General features: G+C 46.0%; 1 protein-coding gene across 5 annotated transcripts in view; it reads right to left on the bottom strand.

Moving 5' to 3' along the window:
* The window catches only part of LOC104563402 (synaptotagmin-like protein 4), a 75524-nt gene that overhangs the window by 16134 nt on the left and 40082 nt on the right, over positions 1-19308 (bottom strand). For 2 of the 5 annotated variants that reach the window (XM_062006273.1, XM_062006274.1), the window contains exons 2-5: positions 7967-8022; positions 7473-7805; positions 5247-5398; positions 892-988 (exon numbers count right to left, since the gene is read on the bottom strand). In XM_062006273.1, coding sequence (XP_061862257.1) covers positions 892-988; positions 5247-5398; positions 7473-7573 — 350 coding nt within the window. In that variant the 5' untranslated portion in view covers positions 7574-7805; positions 7967-8022. Of the gene's footprint in view, positions 1-891; positions 989-5246; positions 5399-7472; positions 8023-12920; positions 12938-19308 lie in introns of those variants that run through there. The other 3 variants (XM_062006271.1, XM_062006272.1, XM_062006275.1) reach the window with 2 other exon arrangements.

Raw genomic sequence — 19308 nt, 5'->3', positions numbered from 1 at the left:
CTGCCTGGAAAATAAATGGAAGAAACACACATCACAGGCAGTTTACTTGTTAACCATCTTTGGGAGTGTCAAGTGGTGGCTGCTCTCCAGATGGAAAGCAGCAGGCAGGGTGGTGAGATTTCATATGGCAATAATTTGTGCTTATGGTTGCGTAAGAAAAACAAAGCAAGCTTTTTAATCAACCCCCAAAAACCATTAGGACCATTGGATCCTTCATTAAACAACACCTGAAGATCGGCTGCAAGAGGTTTGGAAGTGTTGTCAGGGCTTATATTCAATATTTAACTGGAGCAACTGCCACCTGTGAGAATGGAGTCTCATTGTGCTGACAGAAAAATGCAAATGAGATGGGAGCAACAAGAAATGAACCTGTCAATATTTTAATGGCTTCTCCATAGTCCACAAATATATTGAGTGAGGTCACTGATTTGCTTGTTGGAGTGCTTTTAGTGGGTGTTTCTGCTCACTCAGCACAACGTGAACTCTCACCAAGCCTTGATGGAGACTGCTGAGCACTGGACACTGGCTGGCACCAGTAGGAAATGAGCAGTTTCCTCAGGCAGCTCATTTTGTTAGTGTTGCTCCATGGCAAAAATTAAACAAACAGAACCATAATCACTTTGAAAAAACTAACCAGAAAATCCTGGCATTAGAGACAGCTTCCATTTTCCTGAGCCCTTATCAAATCAGGCAGGAAAAGGCCTGCCTGGGATAAGCACATTAGTGCTTCGTTATTAGGGGAGGATTGATATTCTGACAATTCCTGGAAAAAGCACTTTTTAAATATCCCTATATAACCTATTACTTAATACAGCCTTGCAAACTCAGTTAAAGACCACAATTTAATGAGCAGCATCAATTCCCATTAGAAGCAAGAGCAGCAGCAGTTACCTCTCCTCTGCCGCAGCAGCAGCAGCGGGCTCAGGGAAGGCAGGACTCGGGGCAGCTTTGCTTTCCAGACCCCTTTGGATGTGCTCGTTGGCCTCATCTGTAATATAACAGAGGCAACTGAGAAAGGACACTGAATTAAACTTGCAATGGTCGGTGTGTTTTGTTTGGGGAAGGAAGAGTGAGTCCCACCAGCACAGACCCTGGGGATTGAGGAGGAGATGGCTGACGGGCTTTCCCCACACATAGGGCAGCGTTGCCACATTCTCCATTCAGCAAAGGCATCTCCAGACCCCATGGATCCCAGGGACTGAGGGGAGCTGCCCAACTATGCCAGGCACTGTCATATCACTGGGAGCCGTCCCAGGACTCTGCCTTGGCTGTCAATAAACCTAATCCATTCCAGGATTGAAATCTGGCCATTTCCCGTTTTGACTCAAAGTCATCTGATCTTAGCAAACAAAGGAGGAGGCCAGTAGAGTCAATGAGGAGATCCCTGTTATTTTCACTGGCACAAGGCTTGGCTGTGTCTTCTAAGGTCTGAAAGACCTTCAAGAAAAAAAACCCCAATAGAAGACAGTAACCTTTACAGCAGCCTGGCCGGGTGTAAGGTTGCATTAGATATTTTGCTGGCAAACAGGCTTTCTTGCTACTGCAATTCCAAAAGGATTAAACTCTCCAGCAGTGATGAAACACTAAGCTTAGTCTGGTCAGCAAGATCTGCACATGCTTATCCATGGGTCTGTTTTAAAGAGTAAATCTACTTGTTACAAAAAGGCCCCATCTCTTTAGCATGTATTTCATCACACAATATAACAGAATGACAGGCTCAAAGGATTCAGGTGTGACGTTAAATTATACAGCCTCACTTGTTATCTGGTTAGAAAACTGCACTAATCTCAAGAACAGACCAGTCCTGTGGATATCCATGTCCCTGCAGACCAGGGCTGGGACGTGAATGTCCCACCAATGCTGCCCGTGTGGTGCCACTCAACACAACAGCCGGCTGGGACCAGCACCAACACAGCCCGCTGGGAACAGGGGTGTCTGAAGATGAAGATGGAGCATTCTTCCTGAGGGAGGGAGGTGGCAGTAGGTAGCTGCTCTGGAACTAGAGGAACCAAACACAGAGTTTGCTGTGGCTGGCATGATTGAAAAGGCCTTGACACCCAAAGACTGTATTAACTTCTCACCTCACTTCCAAAAGCACTGTGTCATATTTGCTTTTCACTGACACTTCCCCCCCAGGCAGAGCTTCCCACTCCAGCTGGCAGAGGCAGGGGCAGGAATTTGCTTCCTCCCATCCAAATCACCACCCTTCCAAATGGCTCGAGCTATATCTGGCTTCTAGAACCCCAAACAAATGGGTTATTAGTACATGATAATCCATCAAGACAAACAAATGCCTTTGCTAACTTTAGGATGAGACAGAGTAAGAAGCAAATTTCAGCAGAATTAGTAGTGGCCTGACCAGTTTAACTTGTCCATTCATATGTTTATATACATGTGTATACAGCCACGCCTGCTCTAACACTGTAGCTGCTATACCACTCTCAAACAAAGACACTCAGTGCCTGGGGAAGAGCACAGATACCTGTGCCATCAAGGCTGACTGGCCTCCACGATTCTTTACCTCTCATCCCTTGCACACAAGGAGAAATTATCACCAAATCCATCCATCTGTGCTGCTCTTTAAAATGTAGTTTAAATACAGGGTATAGATTTGTATTCCTGCTGATGACTAGTGTTTTCTATTATAATCAATACCAACTGTGAATACCCTTAGGGATCCACACAGGCCTCCTTTCTGAAGGTTAAACCCCTCCTCCAGAAAAGGTCACTGGGCATTTTCCTGTGCAGGCACAAATTTGCACCGCTCCTCAGCCCATTTGGCATGCAAAGGGCATGCCAGCAATTATCTCAGCAGCGCTTTTCTGTGCAGAGTTTCACTCCCTAAGACAGTAATCAAAGACTTAAGTCAGGATTAACAGCCCTGGAGGCATGAACATGTTACACTGATTTGGCTAAATGATCACACACCCCTACATCACCTTAAAAGCCAGCAGAAGGTGAATGACTCTGATCTTTCCAGAAGAAAAAAGGGTGGCAAGATGGCAACCAAAGGCCTTTATCTCATCTGCTGCAGATTGAATGTGAGCTGCACAGCCAAACTATTTGAGAAGAGGCCTCATCTTTGTTCCCCAAACAGGCCAAGCACTGCTCTCACCGATGCAATACTCCTGCTGACAAGTCAGTGAGAGAAGTGCTTGCCCTCACATGTCAAGGGAGACAATCTACACAGCAATCACTGCAGGAACTGAGCATGCAATAGGCAACAGCAAAGTGAAAATGCTACTTGCAGAATCTTCAGCCTCAACCAGTGCTGTAAAATGGCAGTGGGAAAAGTAAGAGGCAGCAATGGAGGCACATGTCATATCTCACAGGTTCTATCTGTGCTTTACCAAGATAAATAAGTTACATTACTACTATATTAATGAAGACATTGTTTCAGATGATAACCTGAGACCACACCTCATATGTGAACAACAGGAGTAAAAGTTAAATCCAAATCCAAATTTTGCTTTCCTGAAATGGGCTGCAAGCTGAGGATGCTGATGCCTCTGGCAAGACCAAAGGCAGATGACTGCAAGCCACTGTTGGGCTGCAGATGGCAAAGCACTTGTCTGACCTGGGCCCTTGCAAAGGGAATGCTGAGGCATCTGTCTCTTCATCTAGAGAGTGCAAGCACTAACACACATCCTCAAAGAGCAGAACATGCTCTGCAGAAATGGCCAGGCAACTCCATCGAGCTGGCAAAGGTTTTATATGCTTTAGCATTCTGTAGGGATGATAAAATAGTAAATTTAATGACATCATGAATCCTTAATACCAAGGATAAAAGCAACTTCACGTGAAATATGATGGGCCAGTTCTGCCTCAGAGTCTCCAATGAATCCATGCTGTTATGAGAGCTGTCAGGGTTAAGTAAAAAGCAAAAAGAAAATGAAGCTCTCAGTCAAGTCCCCAGTCAGCATTTAGCTTTGAGGATGTGTCTAAGTAATGTGGAGCTAAGAGGGGCACACTAAACCCTGGTAATTAACATTCCAGAAAGATCTTGCCCAACAAGGCCTACAAAATAAAGGGGTTGCTGCTTCCACAGCAGGAATGGGTAGCTGGGCCCAGAAACGGGGCTGAACTGTTGGAGGGGTCACTTGGGGTTTGGACAGGTGGAAGACAACCCTTTATCTAACAGCAGCCTTTCCTGCAAAAGAACAGAAGGTTATAGGGTACTTAGAAGCTGTAGTAGACTTTGCTTTGAGCTCTGTCAGGACCATGGCTTCCCCAGAGCAGCAGCAGCCAGTAACTCACCTCCTGTGTCTGAGTACCTGTGATTATTACCCATCCTGACAAATCCTGTCCCACTATTTCCCTGCAGTCAGCTTGCTTGTCTTCATGTTTGGGACTGGAGCAGAATCATCTCCAGTTCTGCTTTGAAGTGCCAGCCCCACGATGGGTACATTTGGACTCAAAGCACAGTCCAGGTTATTTCACACGAGGCTGATCTCTTCTCCTCTGTGCTCTAAGCTGACAAATCTGGTTTGATGTTTTATACACCACCATGAGAGTTCACCTGTGTGTCAAACAACATGCAATCCACATCTGCTTCAAATAAGCACATGGTCCCAGCTGTACCCTTGACTGGCACAGCAGCCTGGGGACCATTCCGAATTGGCCCCAAAGCCCTTTTTTCCTTGAAAACTACACAGTGCCTTGAAATGATTCTCACAGAAAAGCTAGGCATGGACCCACTCAAGTGAGCAAATAATTGCTTGGAGAAGGGAGAAGCAGCCCCTCCCTGGGCAGACTGATCTCATTACCACCAGGACCTGTGAGAGCAGCCCCTGTCTGGTTTCATCAGACCACTCTAGGAATTTGGGAGGTGTATTTGACCCACACATATCAGTCTATGCCAGAAATTGCTCTGTGTCATCCCCTTCCCTTTTTGCTTCTTGTATGACAACTCACACATAATCATTCCATGATTCTAAAGAAGTGATACCAGTGCCCTTTGACAAACAGACACTTTGGAAGGAAGAAGCTGAAGTGGGAAAAAGGCATTTACTGCATGTAGCCTGTGAACAGCTCTTGCCTTGGTCCTCTGCCCACACTGTAATTTTTCCTTTGGGCCCTGATTTTGATAATCAGGTATTTTTTTTCTGAAGGCTTAGTTGAGAATGCACTTATCACAACACAAAGGCTGGTCCCCAAGAGGCTCCCATTGCCTGCAGAACCCCACACTTGACCATTTTTTTCTGGACCATCGATTTGTTTTTTAAGATGCACACCAATATACTTACTTTCTAGTTTGCCCTTTTTCCTTCTAATTGATGCCCAAAGCAGATCTGGCCCCTCTAAGTCTTCCTGAAACCGTTTTGCCTTCACTTCTGAAAACCATTCACCTGTCACAAACTTCTTCTTCTTTTCATCCTTGATGGAGCCTTGTATCCGCCTGAAAGTCAATGACAACGTTACACACCAGGAACTTCTCCATGATTATGACTGAGATACTTTTGGAACGGCTGTCCATACAGTTCACTGTCCATACAGTTCACCTGTCTGATGCTATGAAAGACCCAGAGGTTATTCTCTGTAATCACAAGAGCCAAACCAGCATTAAAACAAGAGCTGTCTTACTCTGTACCTGAAATCAGAACAGCACCTCATAAACAAAGGCCTTCATCTCTTCCAAATCCAAATCAGAGTCACCTTGGCAAGGAGATTTATCCATTTGCTTTGCAGCTCTGAGGGTTTGGGAAGGAATGGGGCTGTTTGCAGGTCTTGCCCTTCTCCATTTTATTTGTCTATTAATCTCTAAAACCTTTTGGGTCAAATCTGATGCAAACCACGGAAATAAATCACGTTGTTTAGGGGAGCAACCTGAACCTGTCCCTGCAGCATTCTCCCCTGGACACTGCTTCTCTCCCTGCTCCTCCCACCATGCCAATTTTGACTCTCAGTTAGTTCTCCTTCCTGAGCACAGCTTCTCCTACTGTAACTGGCTCAGGCACACCCAGGGCTGGTTTTTGGCACCTAAACCCACCAGTGCTGTGTTTGCTAGCCTGTACTTTTAACCCTCCTCCAGTTATTTTGGTTTTATGCCACAGCTTGCTGAATTAGCAGCCTTTCAGCTGGCACTGCCTCCCACAGCTCACCACGATTCAGAGTCCCTGTGAGACCTGAAGGGCAAAAGGAAACTCCCTCCTCACTCCAGTTCTCAGCAGGAAGGGGGGGCAAAACCCCAGGTGCTGGACCGGAGGAGATATAGGAACACATTTTAACCTTGTTGACAGTGTAATATCATTGACTTCATTTTGCAGGTTGTGCTGGAGCCAAATGTGTCCATAAAGGCATCAAAGCTCTTACTACAATAGCAAAGGGCAGTAGGCACCACCTGGGTCAAGATGGAACTCGCTTTGCTTCCAAATGAAAGCCTTCAGTGCAGCAGCTTCCCAAGAGAAGTGGAACAAGCCCAAAATAACCCAAACCCTCCTTTTCCCAAACCTCCACTGCAAAGCACAAATTTTAGTGCATTCCAGAGAAAGGAAAAAAAAAGAAAAGGAGGCAAACGAGAGAAAGCCTTTTTGAAGCTGTGTTTCAATGCAGAGATGTCAGAGCAGGCAGACACATGCAGCTCAAGCCCGAGCTGCCTGCGTGCCACCACCTAGCTCTCACCCCTGAGCAGAGGCCCAGGCACGTAGGCTGCCCAGAGCCTGCTGCAGAGCCACCCACTCCCCCTTCAAGCCTTGAGCATTCCTCCTATGTGGGGCTTACTCTTTTTTTTGGCTCAGCAGCAAATCAAAGACTCATATCTTTAACAGGGTTAAACTGGCACAGTGCCATTCACACTGCTGGAACTACTTGTTTCTTGCCTTGGAGAGTTTGGTGCCAGCTTCCTGAGCCTGGTGCATGCTGCCAACCCAGATGGTCTAATGGCTGGCATTTAAAAAGGGACAGCAGCAACAAGCAATCTCCACAACCAGACCTAAGCTCCAGGATGGCTGGGGGCAAGTGAGCTGAACTGAGAGAGATTCCTGGCTCTCACATGGCTCCCCACAAACCTTTGGCAAATCCTCTTCATACACAATCATCTCAGAGAGCACTAGAGGGACACAAAGCAGAAATGGGATGTAAAGTCTCATTTTTAAATACCCAACAGGTTTTCCGAGGAAAACAAGGTAGCAGCTTGTCTGCTCAGACCTCTGATGCTGGGAAATCAGCATCTTTCTCCCCAGAGCAGGAAAGGGATGATTTCCCTTGCCATCTCTGAGGGCTGCTAATTAACTCCAAAGGAGAGTCCAGCCTTGCAATCCTGCAGAGAGAGCAGGATGACTGAGAAAGCAGGAGGCAGGAGCAGTGAAAAGATCTGTGAGGCTCTGAGCAAGAAGGAACAGCACTGTTGCCCCCTGCATCTCTCCTTGTTGCACACACATATACAGACACATATACACACACACACACTCCTATCTTAAAGTAACCCCCCCCCGAGGAAGCTCATGTCCTACTGTTATTGCACACCCCCTCACCTGATGCGATCCCCATCCTTCTTCTTCAGCTCTGCATCTCTCTGCAGAACCTTCATCAGCTTCTCATACTCTTCCTCGGTCAGGAAGCTCAAGTCCAACATCTTCCCTGCAATGCTTTCCTGTTCCTCAGACAGCTGAAGCGATGGCACGACAGGAACGGCTCCAGCCCCGACTGCCACAGGCAGCCCCTGTGCAGCCCGCCCCGTGTGCTGAGCGGGAGGCAACCGGAGAAGAACTTCACAGCACCATGGCTTGGGTAGAAGTTGCCTTAGCACCTGGACTTGCACTTCCAGGCTCCTGGCTGGCACGTTTCTCCACACTGCATGCCTTCCCCTGCCAGGAAAACTCTCTCAGCAAAACGATGCTCCTTCGCTTTGCTTCAAGGCACAGCCACAGGGACTTGGAAGCCAACGCCAATCAAACAGACACGGCACAGCAAGGAGAGAGCTTGCCCCCGCCTCGAAAAGCTCATCTCCCCACAGCAAGCTCAGCACCTCTGGCATGTGCTCCCTTCAGCACGGCAGTGTGCCTCCACCGACTTCAGGCATCCCTGCAAAGAAATAACACCGAGATGCCTTTTGTGATAAGCTCGACATATGGCAACCGAATGTGTACATTGGGGGTTTGTATTTGTTCTTCAGCACAAGTTCCAAAACAAGCTGCCCTGCTTTCCTCCCCCTCCTACAGCTCCTCACACAGTACCAACCTAACCAAGACAGTGTTTTGTTTTAGCAGCTTTCCTACTAACAGGTAAACAGCTGACTCAGCATGCTACAAGCAAAACAAGCAGCTCAATTACCAAACTGCTTGCTTGCTTTCCACCTCCATTCTTCCTTTCCTTACTTCTTTCTGCCCTGAAGGAGACCCAGGATAAACAGATAACCTTTGTAAAGCAATCAGAAAATGACAGAACAGCAACCTGCAAGTGTTATTGCTGCATGTTGTGCTAGAAAACACCACAGGCTGCTCGTTTGCTAATTTGTGTGCACTTTGCTTTATGCTGCACTGATATTTGCTATTCAAACACCACGGCTGCAGATCACTTTGTTTCAAGAGGCACCAAAAATGGCCAGAGGCTACAGGGCGTGGAGGAAGAGTAAATCATGTGTTGTTTTGCTACTTTATTCCTTTCCCTCTCTCCTGGCCAACTTGAGGGCAGTGAGGCAGACCTCTGAGGGAGCAGAAGTTCTGCTCCAGTCCGGGTAGGCAGTTTCTACCTCACCAGATGGGATTTTTCCACTCTTTCCAAGCCCATCAGGTGACTGTGGGTTTCATCATACTTGTGTTTTTCTCCCAAAGCCACAGCCTTGGGAGTCAGGTTATTAAAAATTAATAAATCCCAGCTTTCAAGGCAAAAATGATCTGAAGGTCATCAGACCCATCCCCTAACCTCACAGCCTGCATCACCCCTGCTCTGTCTAATCTGCCCCTTTGAAGGTGGCAACCACAGCCCTCCTGGGACACATACTTCAGTGCTTCACTGGCAGCAAGCAGCTTCTTCCTATTGCCCAGCCCAGGTTTCCCTGATTGATGTCAGCCTGTCCTGTGTGCCATGGGGATGCTCCATTTGCAGCCATCCTAACAGGGTTTTACACTTCAGCCTCCACAGTAACCTTTAGGTTCCTCAGAGCTGGGCTCTGCATCATTTTTGTCACTGTTCTTTGAACTGTCTCCACATGGTGCGCCTCTTACTTCAACTGGCACAAGTATTCCAGCTGAACTTTGCTCATTTGACACTCTTTCCCAGATTTACATGGCTTTATGGATGATACATTCCTAAATGTTTTTCATAATGGTGTAATGACACGGTAGAAGAAGGAACAGGCATCTGACCTCAGTGCTTACAAAGAAATACCACAGAATACCACATTAAAAGGCTTGTAAAAGGAATGGATATTGTCATAAAAATGCTGTTATTTATTTGAGAGAAAGAATTTGGAGGGAAGGAAACTTCACATTTCTTTGAGGCAAGTATGGCTGTGCTTGTCACACCACAATTAAAGCCTTTATCATCTGAGAAAATGTCAATAACCACTCCAAATAGTTAAAACTGAGAGAGTAATAAAAAGCCCTGATGAATGTCTACTGTTAAACCTACATTTCATCCAGCTTGGCACGGCTCTTCCATGCTTGGTTCCAATCAGCTACTCTCTGGCTCCTGGGCACAATCCTACTTCTCCAAAGACATTTACAGAAATTTCTGGGACAGATTTGATTTTCAAAGAAGTATCTAGGGGACACAGTTTTCACAGTGTTTGCTTCCCTAGAACTTTATTTTTAACAAACCCATGACGTGTGGGCTGAAAGGACTTCACAAATATTTTCAGCAGAGACTCATATTTATTCATCAGCATGGCAGTCAATTAGAAAAACTTAGTTGTAAATAGCCTTTTTCATTTTTTTCCCCTGAGAATGTTTTCTCTTACTGGAATAGTTACATTAGAAGGGAAAGGTTAGCAGAAACCAAACAGCCAACTCCTTCTTTTGTTTAAGATAGTTAAAAATCAAACCACTGAAGGCACTGGCTGTGGGAAAGGGAGCTGGTCCAGAACATTGTTCCACCTGGAAGTTCTGCTGGCAGCCTCAGGAGCTGCCAAGCTGGTGGTCCAGGCCCACAGGAGTGCAGAAGGGTAAGAAATGACCCTGGATGGGCCACAGGGCTGTCCCTGCTGTGACCTGGGCTTTTGCAGCCTAATGGGCTGCAGAGGCTTGAAAAAAGAACTCCACCATGAACCACTCAGGTACATGGTGATAAAGCAGAGCATATAATTTGTTTACTTGTGTCTGCAAGTGCCATAGATTAAGGATAAGGATCAAGTGACATGTCACAGGCAGGCATACTGCTTTGTACCTAACCACCTCCCGCCTCCTTCTGCAGCACCTCGCAGCTTTGATCTGCTTTGTTGGACTGCACATAATCCTCTCCCCTCTCAAAGCCTTGTTAATAAACAGCTGGGAGAGCAGGGGGATGATACAGTACAAACACCTAAACAGATTGATCTGTAAGAAAGCAGGACCCTAGGAGTCTCACACAGACTGGGTCACTTTCCGTGTGTCCTGCCCAGCCCTCGCCTCATCACCTCTGCAAACAGCAGGGAAGGGAAAGGCAAAAGCCTTGCAGATTTGTAGGGCAATGATGGGCATCATCAGGCAGCACTGGGGCAAGTTTTACCCTCAGCTGTGACCTCTTAAGTTCAAGCACCTTTATTAGGCTGATGATGTAAATTGGTTTTGCAGAAACTGTGATAAGCAAAAAGAAAACTGCACTCCTCTCCTGTCAGTGGGAGACTCTTCCTAGCTCACCATTGCTCTCTGGCAAGAGGAACAAAGCAGTCGCCAAAGAGTGAACTGTTTGTGTCTGGATTAGCAGCATCTGCTTACAGACAAACACTGTACACAACAAACTCAGCTGCTCTCAGGCACTGCACCACCACAATGGACAGCCCAGTGCAGGGGGACAGCCCAGTGCAGGGGGACAGCCCAGTGCAGGGGGACAGCCCTGCTTGGTCCCACTGCTTGTCACAACAAAGCAGATGAGCTAAATGGATCGTCATGGCTACAGTAAAGACCATAAATCTGAGCAGAGGAGCACAGGGGATGTCCAAAGGACTTTTTTCCTGCTAACTGCTTTTCTGGGGAAGAGAATATCTCAAAGAGATTGACTACACCAGTCAGCTGTGTTGACAAATGCTGGGTGTGGAGACAAGCAGCCCCATGGTAAGTCTTGCTTCTAACTGTCTGCACCTCTTAGTGTGATAGCTTTTGATTTCCCAGGGCTGCCTCCCCAAGAAGAAATGACTGCCTCAGTCACTGGAGATCCCTGGCAGTACACTACACTGCTGTGCAGCCTGTCAGACCCAGAGCCCAAGCACAGGTGCAGAACTGAAGCCTGTTCCATCAAAACAGCACACTGGGATGTGTGCATCTTGTCTCCCAACACATTTGCAGTGTCCAGTTTAAAAAGACAGGAAAGGCCATACACAACTAGACTGAAGGGCCTGGAACACAGCAGTTCATCTTCAACAAGGGCTAATGGCATATGGCTAGAGAGAGTACAGTGAGCCAACCTGCATTCCCCCTGTGAGAAACAAAACAGCCTTTCTCACGAAAGACTCGGGTCAGACTGCAGTGAAGCACTTTTATTAAGTGTTCTTGCAAGAGGGTGTCCTAGCTAGCAGGCACACCTGACAGGTACAACATTTGCCTTTTTATTCCCTGTCCTGGCCCAAGGTCCCTCCCTTGTTTCTCCATTGATCAGGTACTCCAAGATTTACAACTTCTCCAGGCACCTAAAAATCCTCCCCCGAGGATGTCTGGTTTTTGTATCCTATAGTAGATTTCCCCCACCCAGTCCTAAGATTTAAACTCTAATTAACACTCAAACAAACAGATGTTAGTTGCTACACAGAAACAGATAACAGTCCCAGGGCCAATTCACTGATTTACACTACCCAGAAAGGGACAAAGTCAGTTTGCTGATTAATACCATATAGAAACAGATGACAGAAAAAAACCCAATTATTTGTCTTCATTTCTCTTCTAATTCTGCAAAAACAACATGAGCATTTCTCACACCCCCTTCCTGCAAGGTGCAGCACAGGGACTCCCCACAGGACCAATGTCTCTGCATTTCACAGATTTTCCTAATTACTTTCTGAACTCACATTAATTTTAAGCATTTGCAATGCAAAGCCCCACAGTCCCACAGCCTCACTATGCTTTGAATGCAAAAGCACCTGCCCTTGTCTTGTTTTGACCTGCCACTTGCTTGCTTCATTTGATATCCTCAAGCATGTTATCAGGAAATCCAGTGAGGATTGCTCTGCATTCCCCTACTCCACTTGCTCACTTTGCTGTGTCACAGCCATTTTTTCTCTTCCAGAGGAAGGAAGTTTGGTTTGTTTATTCCAAGATCATACTCAGGGAGCTTTGATCATTCCTCACACCCTTCTCTGCCCCACATCTAGTTTACTACAGAACTCCAGAGCAGTTTAGGTGCAAAAAGGCTTTTTCCAATGAGATGGGTTTTGCAGTGCCAGGAGAGATGGTAAAAGCTGTGCTGGCTCCAGGGAGACAGGCAATACCACGGGGCACTGCCAGTCCTCCAGGGAGAGGATCGCCCTGACCACCTGCAGAAAGGCTAAGAGGGATACTACTAGAAGAAATACACTCCCCCTCTGTCAGCTGCTTGGACTGTGCACCACCAGAGTATTGCCACTTGGGGAGAAGAGCAGTTGGACATGGTTTGGAGCTGACAGACAGAGAAGGGCCAGATGCTGAGCAGAGATGCAGGGAGGCTCCCATTCATGCCAGCTGAGACGTGGAAATTTGTGACCTGGCCAAAACGGCCCCTCTTCCCCTTCAGCAAAGCACCAAGCAGCAGAATGACACACATTCCCCTAGCACCAACCCAGTATCCTAAAAGTGAAGAGGCAAATAAGCACCAACCTTTCTCAGCAGAGCTCCTGCTGCAGGGAGCGTAGGTGGGTCGGGGTGCAGGGAGGGAAGGCGCGTTGCCAGGGAAGCCTGCAGCCTGGACAATGCTCATTTCCTCGTTCCTCAGTGCTCTGCAGCATGTCTCCACACGTGTGACCAAAACCAACTGAATTACCTGTGCTGATGGTCCTGCCTCCTCTCACCACTGGCCACAAAGGCCCTGGGCACACAGCTGAACCCGCAAGGAAAAGCTCGAGAAGGTGTAGTTCTGCAGAGCTTTCCAAAATAAATAGTTTGACTAACCCCATGTAGAGGTTCACAGCAGTTAAAAGCTATTTATGAGAGAAGGTATATTACAGACCTCTCCCCTGAATTAATAACATTCCCTCCAAGTTTTTTTCTTCTGGTTCTAGTGCAGAAAGGTGCTGTTCAGGGAGTTGTTTGGGTTTTTTTAAGTAACTCTCTTTCAAATAGTTTTATCAGGTGAAATTTAAAAGCTTACTCAGCAGGCACGAAACATAGCCCTTCTTGGAAAGGCAGATGTTGGACCTGCCACCTTTGTGCTGTGTTTTCATTTTATTTCTGGGAGGTTTAACTCAGCTCCAGCTCAAAACAGAACTATGTTAATGCTCTTCATAACTAACCTGAACACAAATGGCTGAGGTGGGTGGTACCACCTCAGTGCTCTTGCTGGCATCTGCCTAAAGAGAGGAATTATCTCTAGACCATCTGCAGGGCACTCCAGCCTCAGCTCTGATCTCTCAGCGTGCTCCTTTCCTACTCCATGCTGCACATCTTCCTCTGTGCTGGGATGTGCACGGATTAGTAACATTCAGCACAGGCCAAGCAGATGTCATGGGCTGGACACTGCGTTGCATGCAAAGAGAGTAAATTTAAGAACTTTAATCTGCCAATTTGATAGTCTGGACCCACAAATGACAACGGTATTTAACATCCCAATTTCAGAACCTATGTCGGTGTAGGACCATCCAGACACATCTCCCCCTTTGAGACCTGGAGCTGCACATAGGTCCATGTAATGAAGATATGGAAACATCCCTACCCAAAACATGACAAAACCCAGAACAGATAAATACTGATTCCACAAGGTTATTCACAGCCAGATGAAAATAGCAGCAAGTCGGACAGGCTGCTTGCCTCTGTCCATAGCTCTTTATCACATATCCTGTCACAATCTAAGGAAATAACCTCCTTTTGCTTTACAATGTGTGGATGCTTCCCAATACCTTCATTAGTCAAGCCAGCTCTTGTAGGGCAGGTCAAAACCGAGAGTAGCATTGTTGAGAATGATGGATGTAGTCCTGGCACCCACAGCCACGCTGCAGTTCCCAATACCTGTGTAGTTAACAGCACCAATAAGCCTTAGCACCAAAACTTCCATACCTGTACAGAATCCTCTCACTGGCTCATGCTGGAGGGTCCAGCCCCGTTCTTTCTCCCATCTGATTTCTTCTGCTGTCAGTACTATAAAACATGCAGTGGTATTGCCATTATATAGGCAAAACCTGGACAGACAATAGAAGGCTCAGAGGCATAAATGTTTGATTTATGTCCTTTACTAGCAGAGAAGAAACAAAAAGCAAACTATAGAGTGGTCTTTCTCTTGGGGAGGCATAGGCTGAAAACCAGCATAAAACCTCCTGTCCAGGGTCTGAGCTGTGGCTTCCTGCCCCAAGTCTGGTGTTGCTTAGACCTGTGGCAGCTCAGCTGATATAAGTGCTCCCTTTTACACATGAACAAGCCCTCAAGGTGCAGTAATACACATAGGAGCAGTATTGCACAAGCCTACAAACATTGCTCATAAAGCATCAGCGAGTGCAGTCAGCGTGCAACCCTCACACCGAAATGCAGATGCTCCTGAGGCACCTGAGGGCTGTCCTGCTGAAAAGCCATAGGGTTGAACAGAAGACACCCTGAGCCAGGTATATTGTGCCTGTGGCTGCAATCACACCACTAATCCTCTTTCTCCCTCTACTGTGCTCAAATGTGTCCTCTAAATGGGATGAAATAATATATAACATAGCTGCCTTTTGGCCACTCATTGAGAAGCAAAGCTCCACAGCAGCTCTTCCAAGGGGCACCATTTGCCCTTGATTTGCAACATGCTACTTGCAGCTCTGAATGGTCTAGTCCTTCCCAGACCAAGAGCAGCTGTGAGCTATGAGAACAGAGAATATACTTCATACAATTGTCTTCAGAAAAGCTATTGCACTAAGAATGCTGTGGCTGCACTGTCTGCAATGACACTTTGTCTGACTTGTTCCAGTGAAAGAGAGAAAAGAGGTCTACTGTTCCTATGCAAAAAAATAAGCAACTAAGTCATAAATGGCCTTCAGATGAGAGACAGCTGATAAGATAAAGAACTACTTCACAGTGAGCAACTGTGGTCTCCCAGAGCAGCCCATGTATAAACACATCTGTTACCATCACACAGGGAATGTCAAGGCCAAATTCTAGCAACGCCAGGCTGCTTGGTCTCACCCATCTCTAAATGCTACAAGTACTCAAGCTCAACTAATCACAGCCCTTACACAGATTCTCTCTGTTCAGTGAGAGCTGTACATCAAAGAATGTGCTGTTCCCACCTCAGATCCCTCTGAGCCTAGTGATGGCTTTTCACTCGGACCTGCATCCCAGAACAAAAACTACTGCTCAGTTCATTGTGAGCACAGCCTTGGGTGGTTTCTCTCAGTTTCCATCATTGTCTCACATTACACTTTCCAATAATGTCCAGCACAATAATGTTTTATTAAAATCTTTTTCCTCTTCCTCGCCCTGGGCAGCTTTAGCAAAGGACACCCATTAATCAGGAATGGCCCTGGGATGCTCCTACGCAGGAATTCAGCACAGCAATAAGGTCTCCAGCCCAGCCCCAGTGAGAGGAGCCAGTAGAAGATATTTTAGAACAATACAATGCTAAGCCAGAAAACTGGGTAAACTCCCCCATTCAGCTCTTGTGGGGAATGTGTACCTGAGGAAATGCTCGACTGACCACATCAGAAGCAAGTGAAATCAGCTTGTTTACACTCAGCCTCAGAAAACCCTCTGCTTCTGGAGGAGGTAGGAGGCCTACAACATTACAAAAAGTTCTGTTACAGCTTCAGTTTCCTTTTGTAAAGAAATGATGCATAAGCATTTTTCTCTCATGCACTTCTACCCAACACAAGGTTAAGTCAGCAATTATCTCCACTGAACCCTGCCCATCTCCTTCTAACAAAGAACTGCACAGGTGGAATTTGCATTACATACAATTTACTTCCTATTATCCATTTTTAATTAAATGAACCATCCTGCAGTTACCACCTAGGGTAAACAAAAGGCTGAGCTTCTCAATCCTAACCATTACTTCCTAGAGCCAGCATCACCAAAAAAAAAACCCCATCAGAGAAGTGTGAGTCAGACTCCTTAAGGTCGACAAGGCCTTTCACTGGTAATAAACTGATAATCCAGTTTAAATATTTGAGTCTGTTTATTTCATAGGTGGGGACTATTTGCAGATCTTGCAGGATGTAGCTCATTGTAATTCTGCAGATTGCCAGAACACAAATAAACAAGCATAGCCCCCGGGACACAAAGAAGTCCTCTAATATGCCATTGAACAAGGACGGCACTGTCCCTGCTGCAAGAGGAGATGCCAGTATTTCAGAGACCTTGCTGTGTCTTGCTTCATTTCTGCTGCACTGACATGCCCATCAGAGAAATATCCTTGTAGCTAGGCTTCCCTCATCTTTAAAGAATCCAGTTGTCCTGCTAGCAGTGTTTTTTAGATGCTGTGTGGTATGAGAGTTACTGCTGAAAGCATCTTCTCAGCTGTTATACTTGAGAAGGCAATAACATAAACATATGGTAGGTGAAAGTGAGAAATTAGCATCTTAAAGTCAGGCTACTGCAGGTGAAGATTATATATTTAGATTGATCATCTCCCTGTCTCCATTTGTTACTCACTCATCCTCAGAACCTGGATATTTTCAATATGAAAAGGGACATGGAAGATAAGCTTTGGCTGAGTTCAAACAAAAGAGACTACAAGACTGGGAGAAGAAAAAACCAACCACTCGTGGGAACATGTGGCTTTTATTTTTGACCCTGAAAAACATTTGCTGACCTCAACTTTGCTTCCTTCCAAACATAATTTCTCCATGTTTGCCTCCAGTGGTGACATGTCATAAATTGCTTTTCTGACCCTGCTCGTTATGCCCCAGCAATATTGAGCTTACAACACCTGCCTGGTCACCTGTCCCTGGTCAGGAGCCCTCGGGACCAGAAGGCATGTTACTGAATGAAAAAAAAATAACAATCCCCAGACTGGCTGGTTTTGTAACACTGTGGAAGCAAAGAAGTCAAAGTTACATGGGGCCCAATCCCTTTGTACTCCTTTGTCTGATGGCACGAGGCAGAGCACAGCACTAAAACCCATGGGAAACTAGTGCTGTTTGTTTAGGAAACTTTGCATACTGAGGGATCCTTCCTTCTGCTCAACAATTATTTTAAGCCTCAGCCACGCCTGGATGATTCTGAAATAAAAATGGAATGAAAGTAACTGCAGAACAGCGGGGTACATCTCCTCATTGCCTAAGATGAGGTGTGTTTGGAAGGTATAATTCCCTCCAGTATCTGGGCAACAGAAAGTTTTGGAAACAACCTAAGAAATAGTTTCCTGATCTGGAATTTCTAGTTTGTGATGCCAAAACATAGAGGGGCTACATCCAGGGTCTGGGGTCAGCCCCCTCATTATGAAAGGGAAGAAAAATGAAGCTCGAGTCTGTGCCTGATTGGAGACTCTTATCTCCTTCCCTTCTGATTTCCAAACACATGCTGTGCCTCGTTTGAGTACAGAAATGCACTGTGGTACCATTTCAAACAAAGCTTTCTTATTTTGTCACCCTCAGACACAGCCAAAGGAAACTCCAAGGAAAGTAATCTCTTTAGTAAGGCTGTAACTTCACCTTCTACCACAGATCTCATTCCACGAGAAACCAGATTCATACATGGGAATATTTTGAATCAACTGGCCCTTTTTCTTCCAGGAACAACACAACTTTCCAACACAAGTACAGACTTAGTCATGGATATGCTCTAGGGGCTGGATGACTTGAGTAGGACAGAAGTGATCTCTGATAGTACTTGGTATCTACAATAAGAAATACAAGCACCTGCTTCCACTGTCTGTCCCCTGCAGTCCTCAGACGTAGGTGAGAGATCTGGTATTTAAGCCTTCTCAGTGAAGGGTGATGTACAGCACCCACAGATGTGAGACAGAGATGGGCAGCCTGAAGTTAAAGTAAATGAATTACTTCAACAAATCAGATGCCACACTAATTTCATCACAAAGGCACAGTTCTCATACCAGGTTTTCTCTACAGAAGAAAGTTACAGTAGGTTAATTAGCATCAGAGCTGGCTATAAACAAACAGATGTACTTAAACTAGCACAAATCCGCACATGGACCTATATAAAGTGTAGGTAACCTCAAGCAATGAATCCAAACACAGACTGAACTATTTTAATTAAATCATTAAAAGTCAGTTTCAGATGATCATCTGGTACCATTTTCTTGCACAGACAAGGTGTTTCTCCCATCTGTGCAGCTCCATGAATACTCAGCAATCTTCCAGTGAGGTGTGAAAGACAGACTTTTTTGGATTAGAATAACAAGATCACCTGCACTATTGAATAATGTAGTTTTATTTCTAGGTGGTCAAGCTGAATAAGATTTGGAGCTTTTACATGAGCAGTGACAACTGTAAATCTGCCCAAACATAACCATACGATGACACTGATGTGTGGAATGCAGATTACACTGCAGGAGGTTAAGATATCTGTCCAGGGACACTCCTGGCTACTGACTGCTCTGCTTTGCAGTGCCACGTTCAACCTAACAAGCTGCATGCATACCACATCCTCCATCAGTGAGTTCCACTGAACTGCTGTCCCCATCCTGTCTGGTTTCTTTCCTCCAAGATGAATTGTACCACTAGGTTTAACTTGCCAAAAGGTAACTTGATTTCGATTCATGAGTCACTAGTAGGCGCTTATTTCTCAATGCTGCCTGTTGACACTCCCCTCACCCTGGACAGCTACATGCTCCTTTCAACTTTATTGCAAACATTTATTCCTGTTCTTTCTCCCTCCCACGTCTCTGAAGCGTAGATAACAATATTGATTGCAATGCAATCAAAGCGAGCCCGTTGGACAATGAACACTTGGCCCACGTTGTGCCATACCATGGCAAGGGCTGCCTCTTTCCCAGTGGTGGAGGCACATGAAAGGGATGTGATCCATGCAAGGGCTGCCTCTTTCCCAGTGGTGGAGGCACATGAAAGGGATGTGATCCATGCAAGGGCTGCCTCTTTCCCAGTGGTGGAGGCACATGAAAGGG

Source organism: Colius striatus, chromosome 13, assembly GCF_028858725.1.
Source record: "Colius striatus isolate bColStr4 chromosome 13, bColStr4.1.hap1, whole genome shotgun sequence".
NCBI lineage: Eukaryota > Metazoa > Chordata > Aves > Coliiformes > Coliidae > Colius > Colius striatus.
The sequence above is the reverse complement of the archived record's forward strand: the minus strand, read 5'-3'. Positions and strand labels throughout refer to the sequence as shown.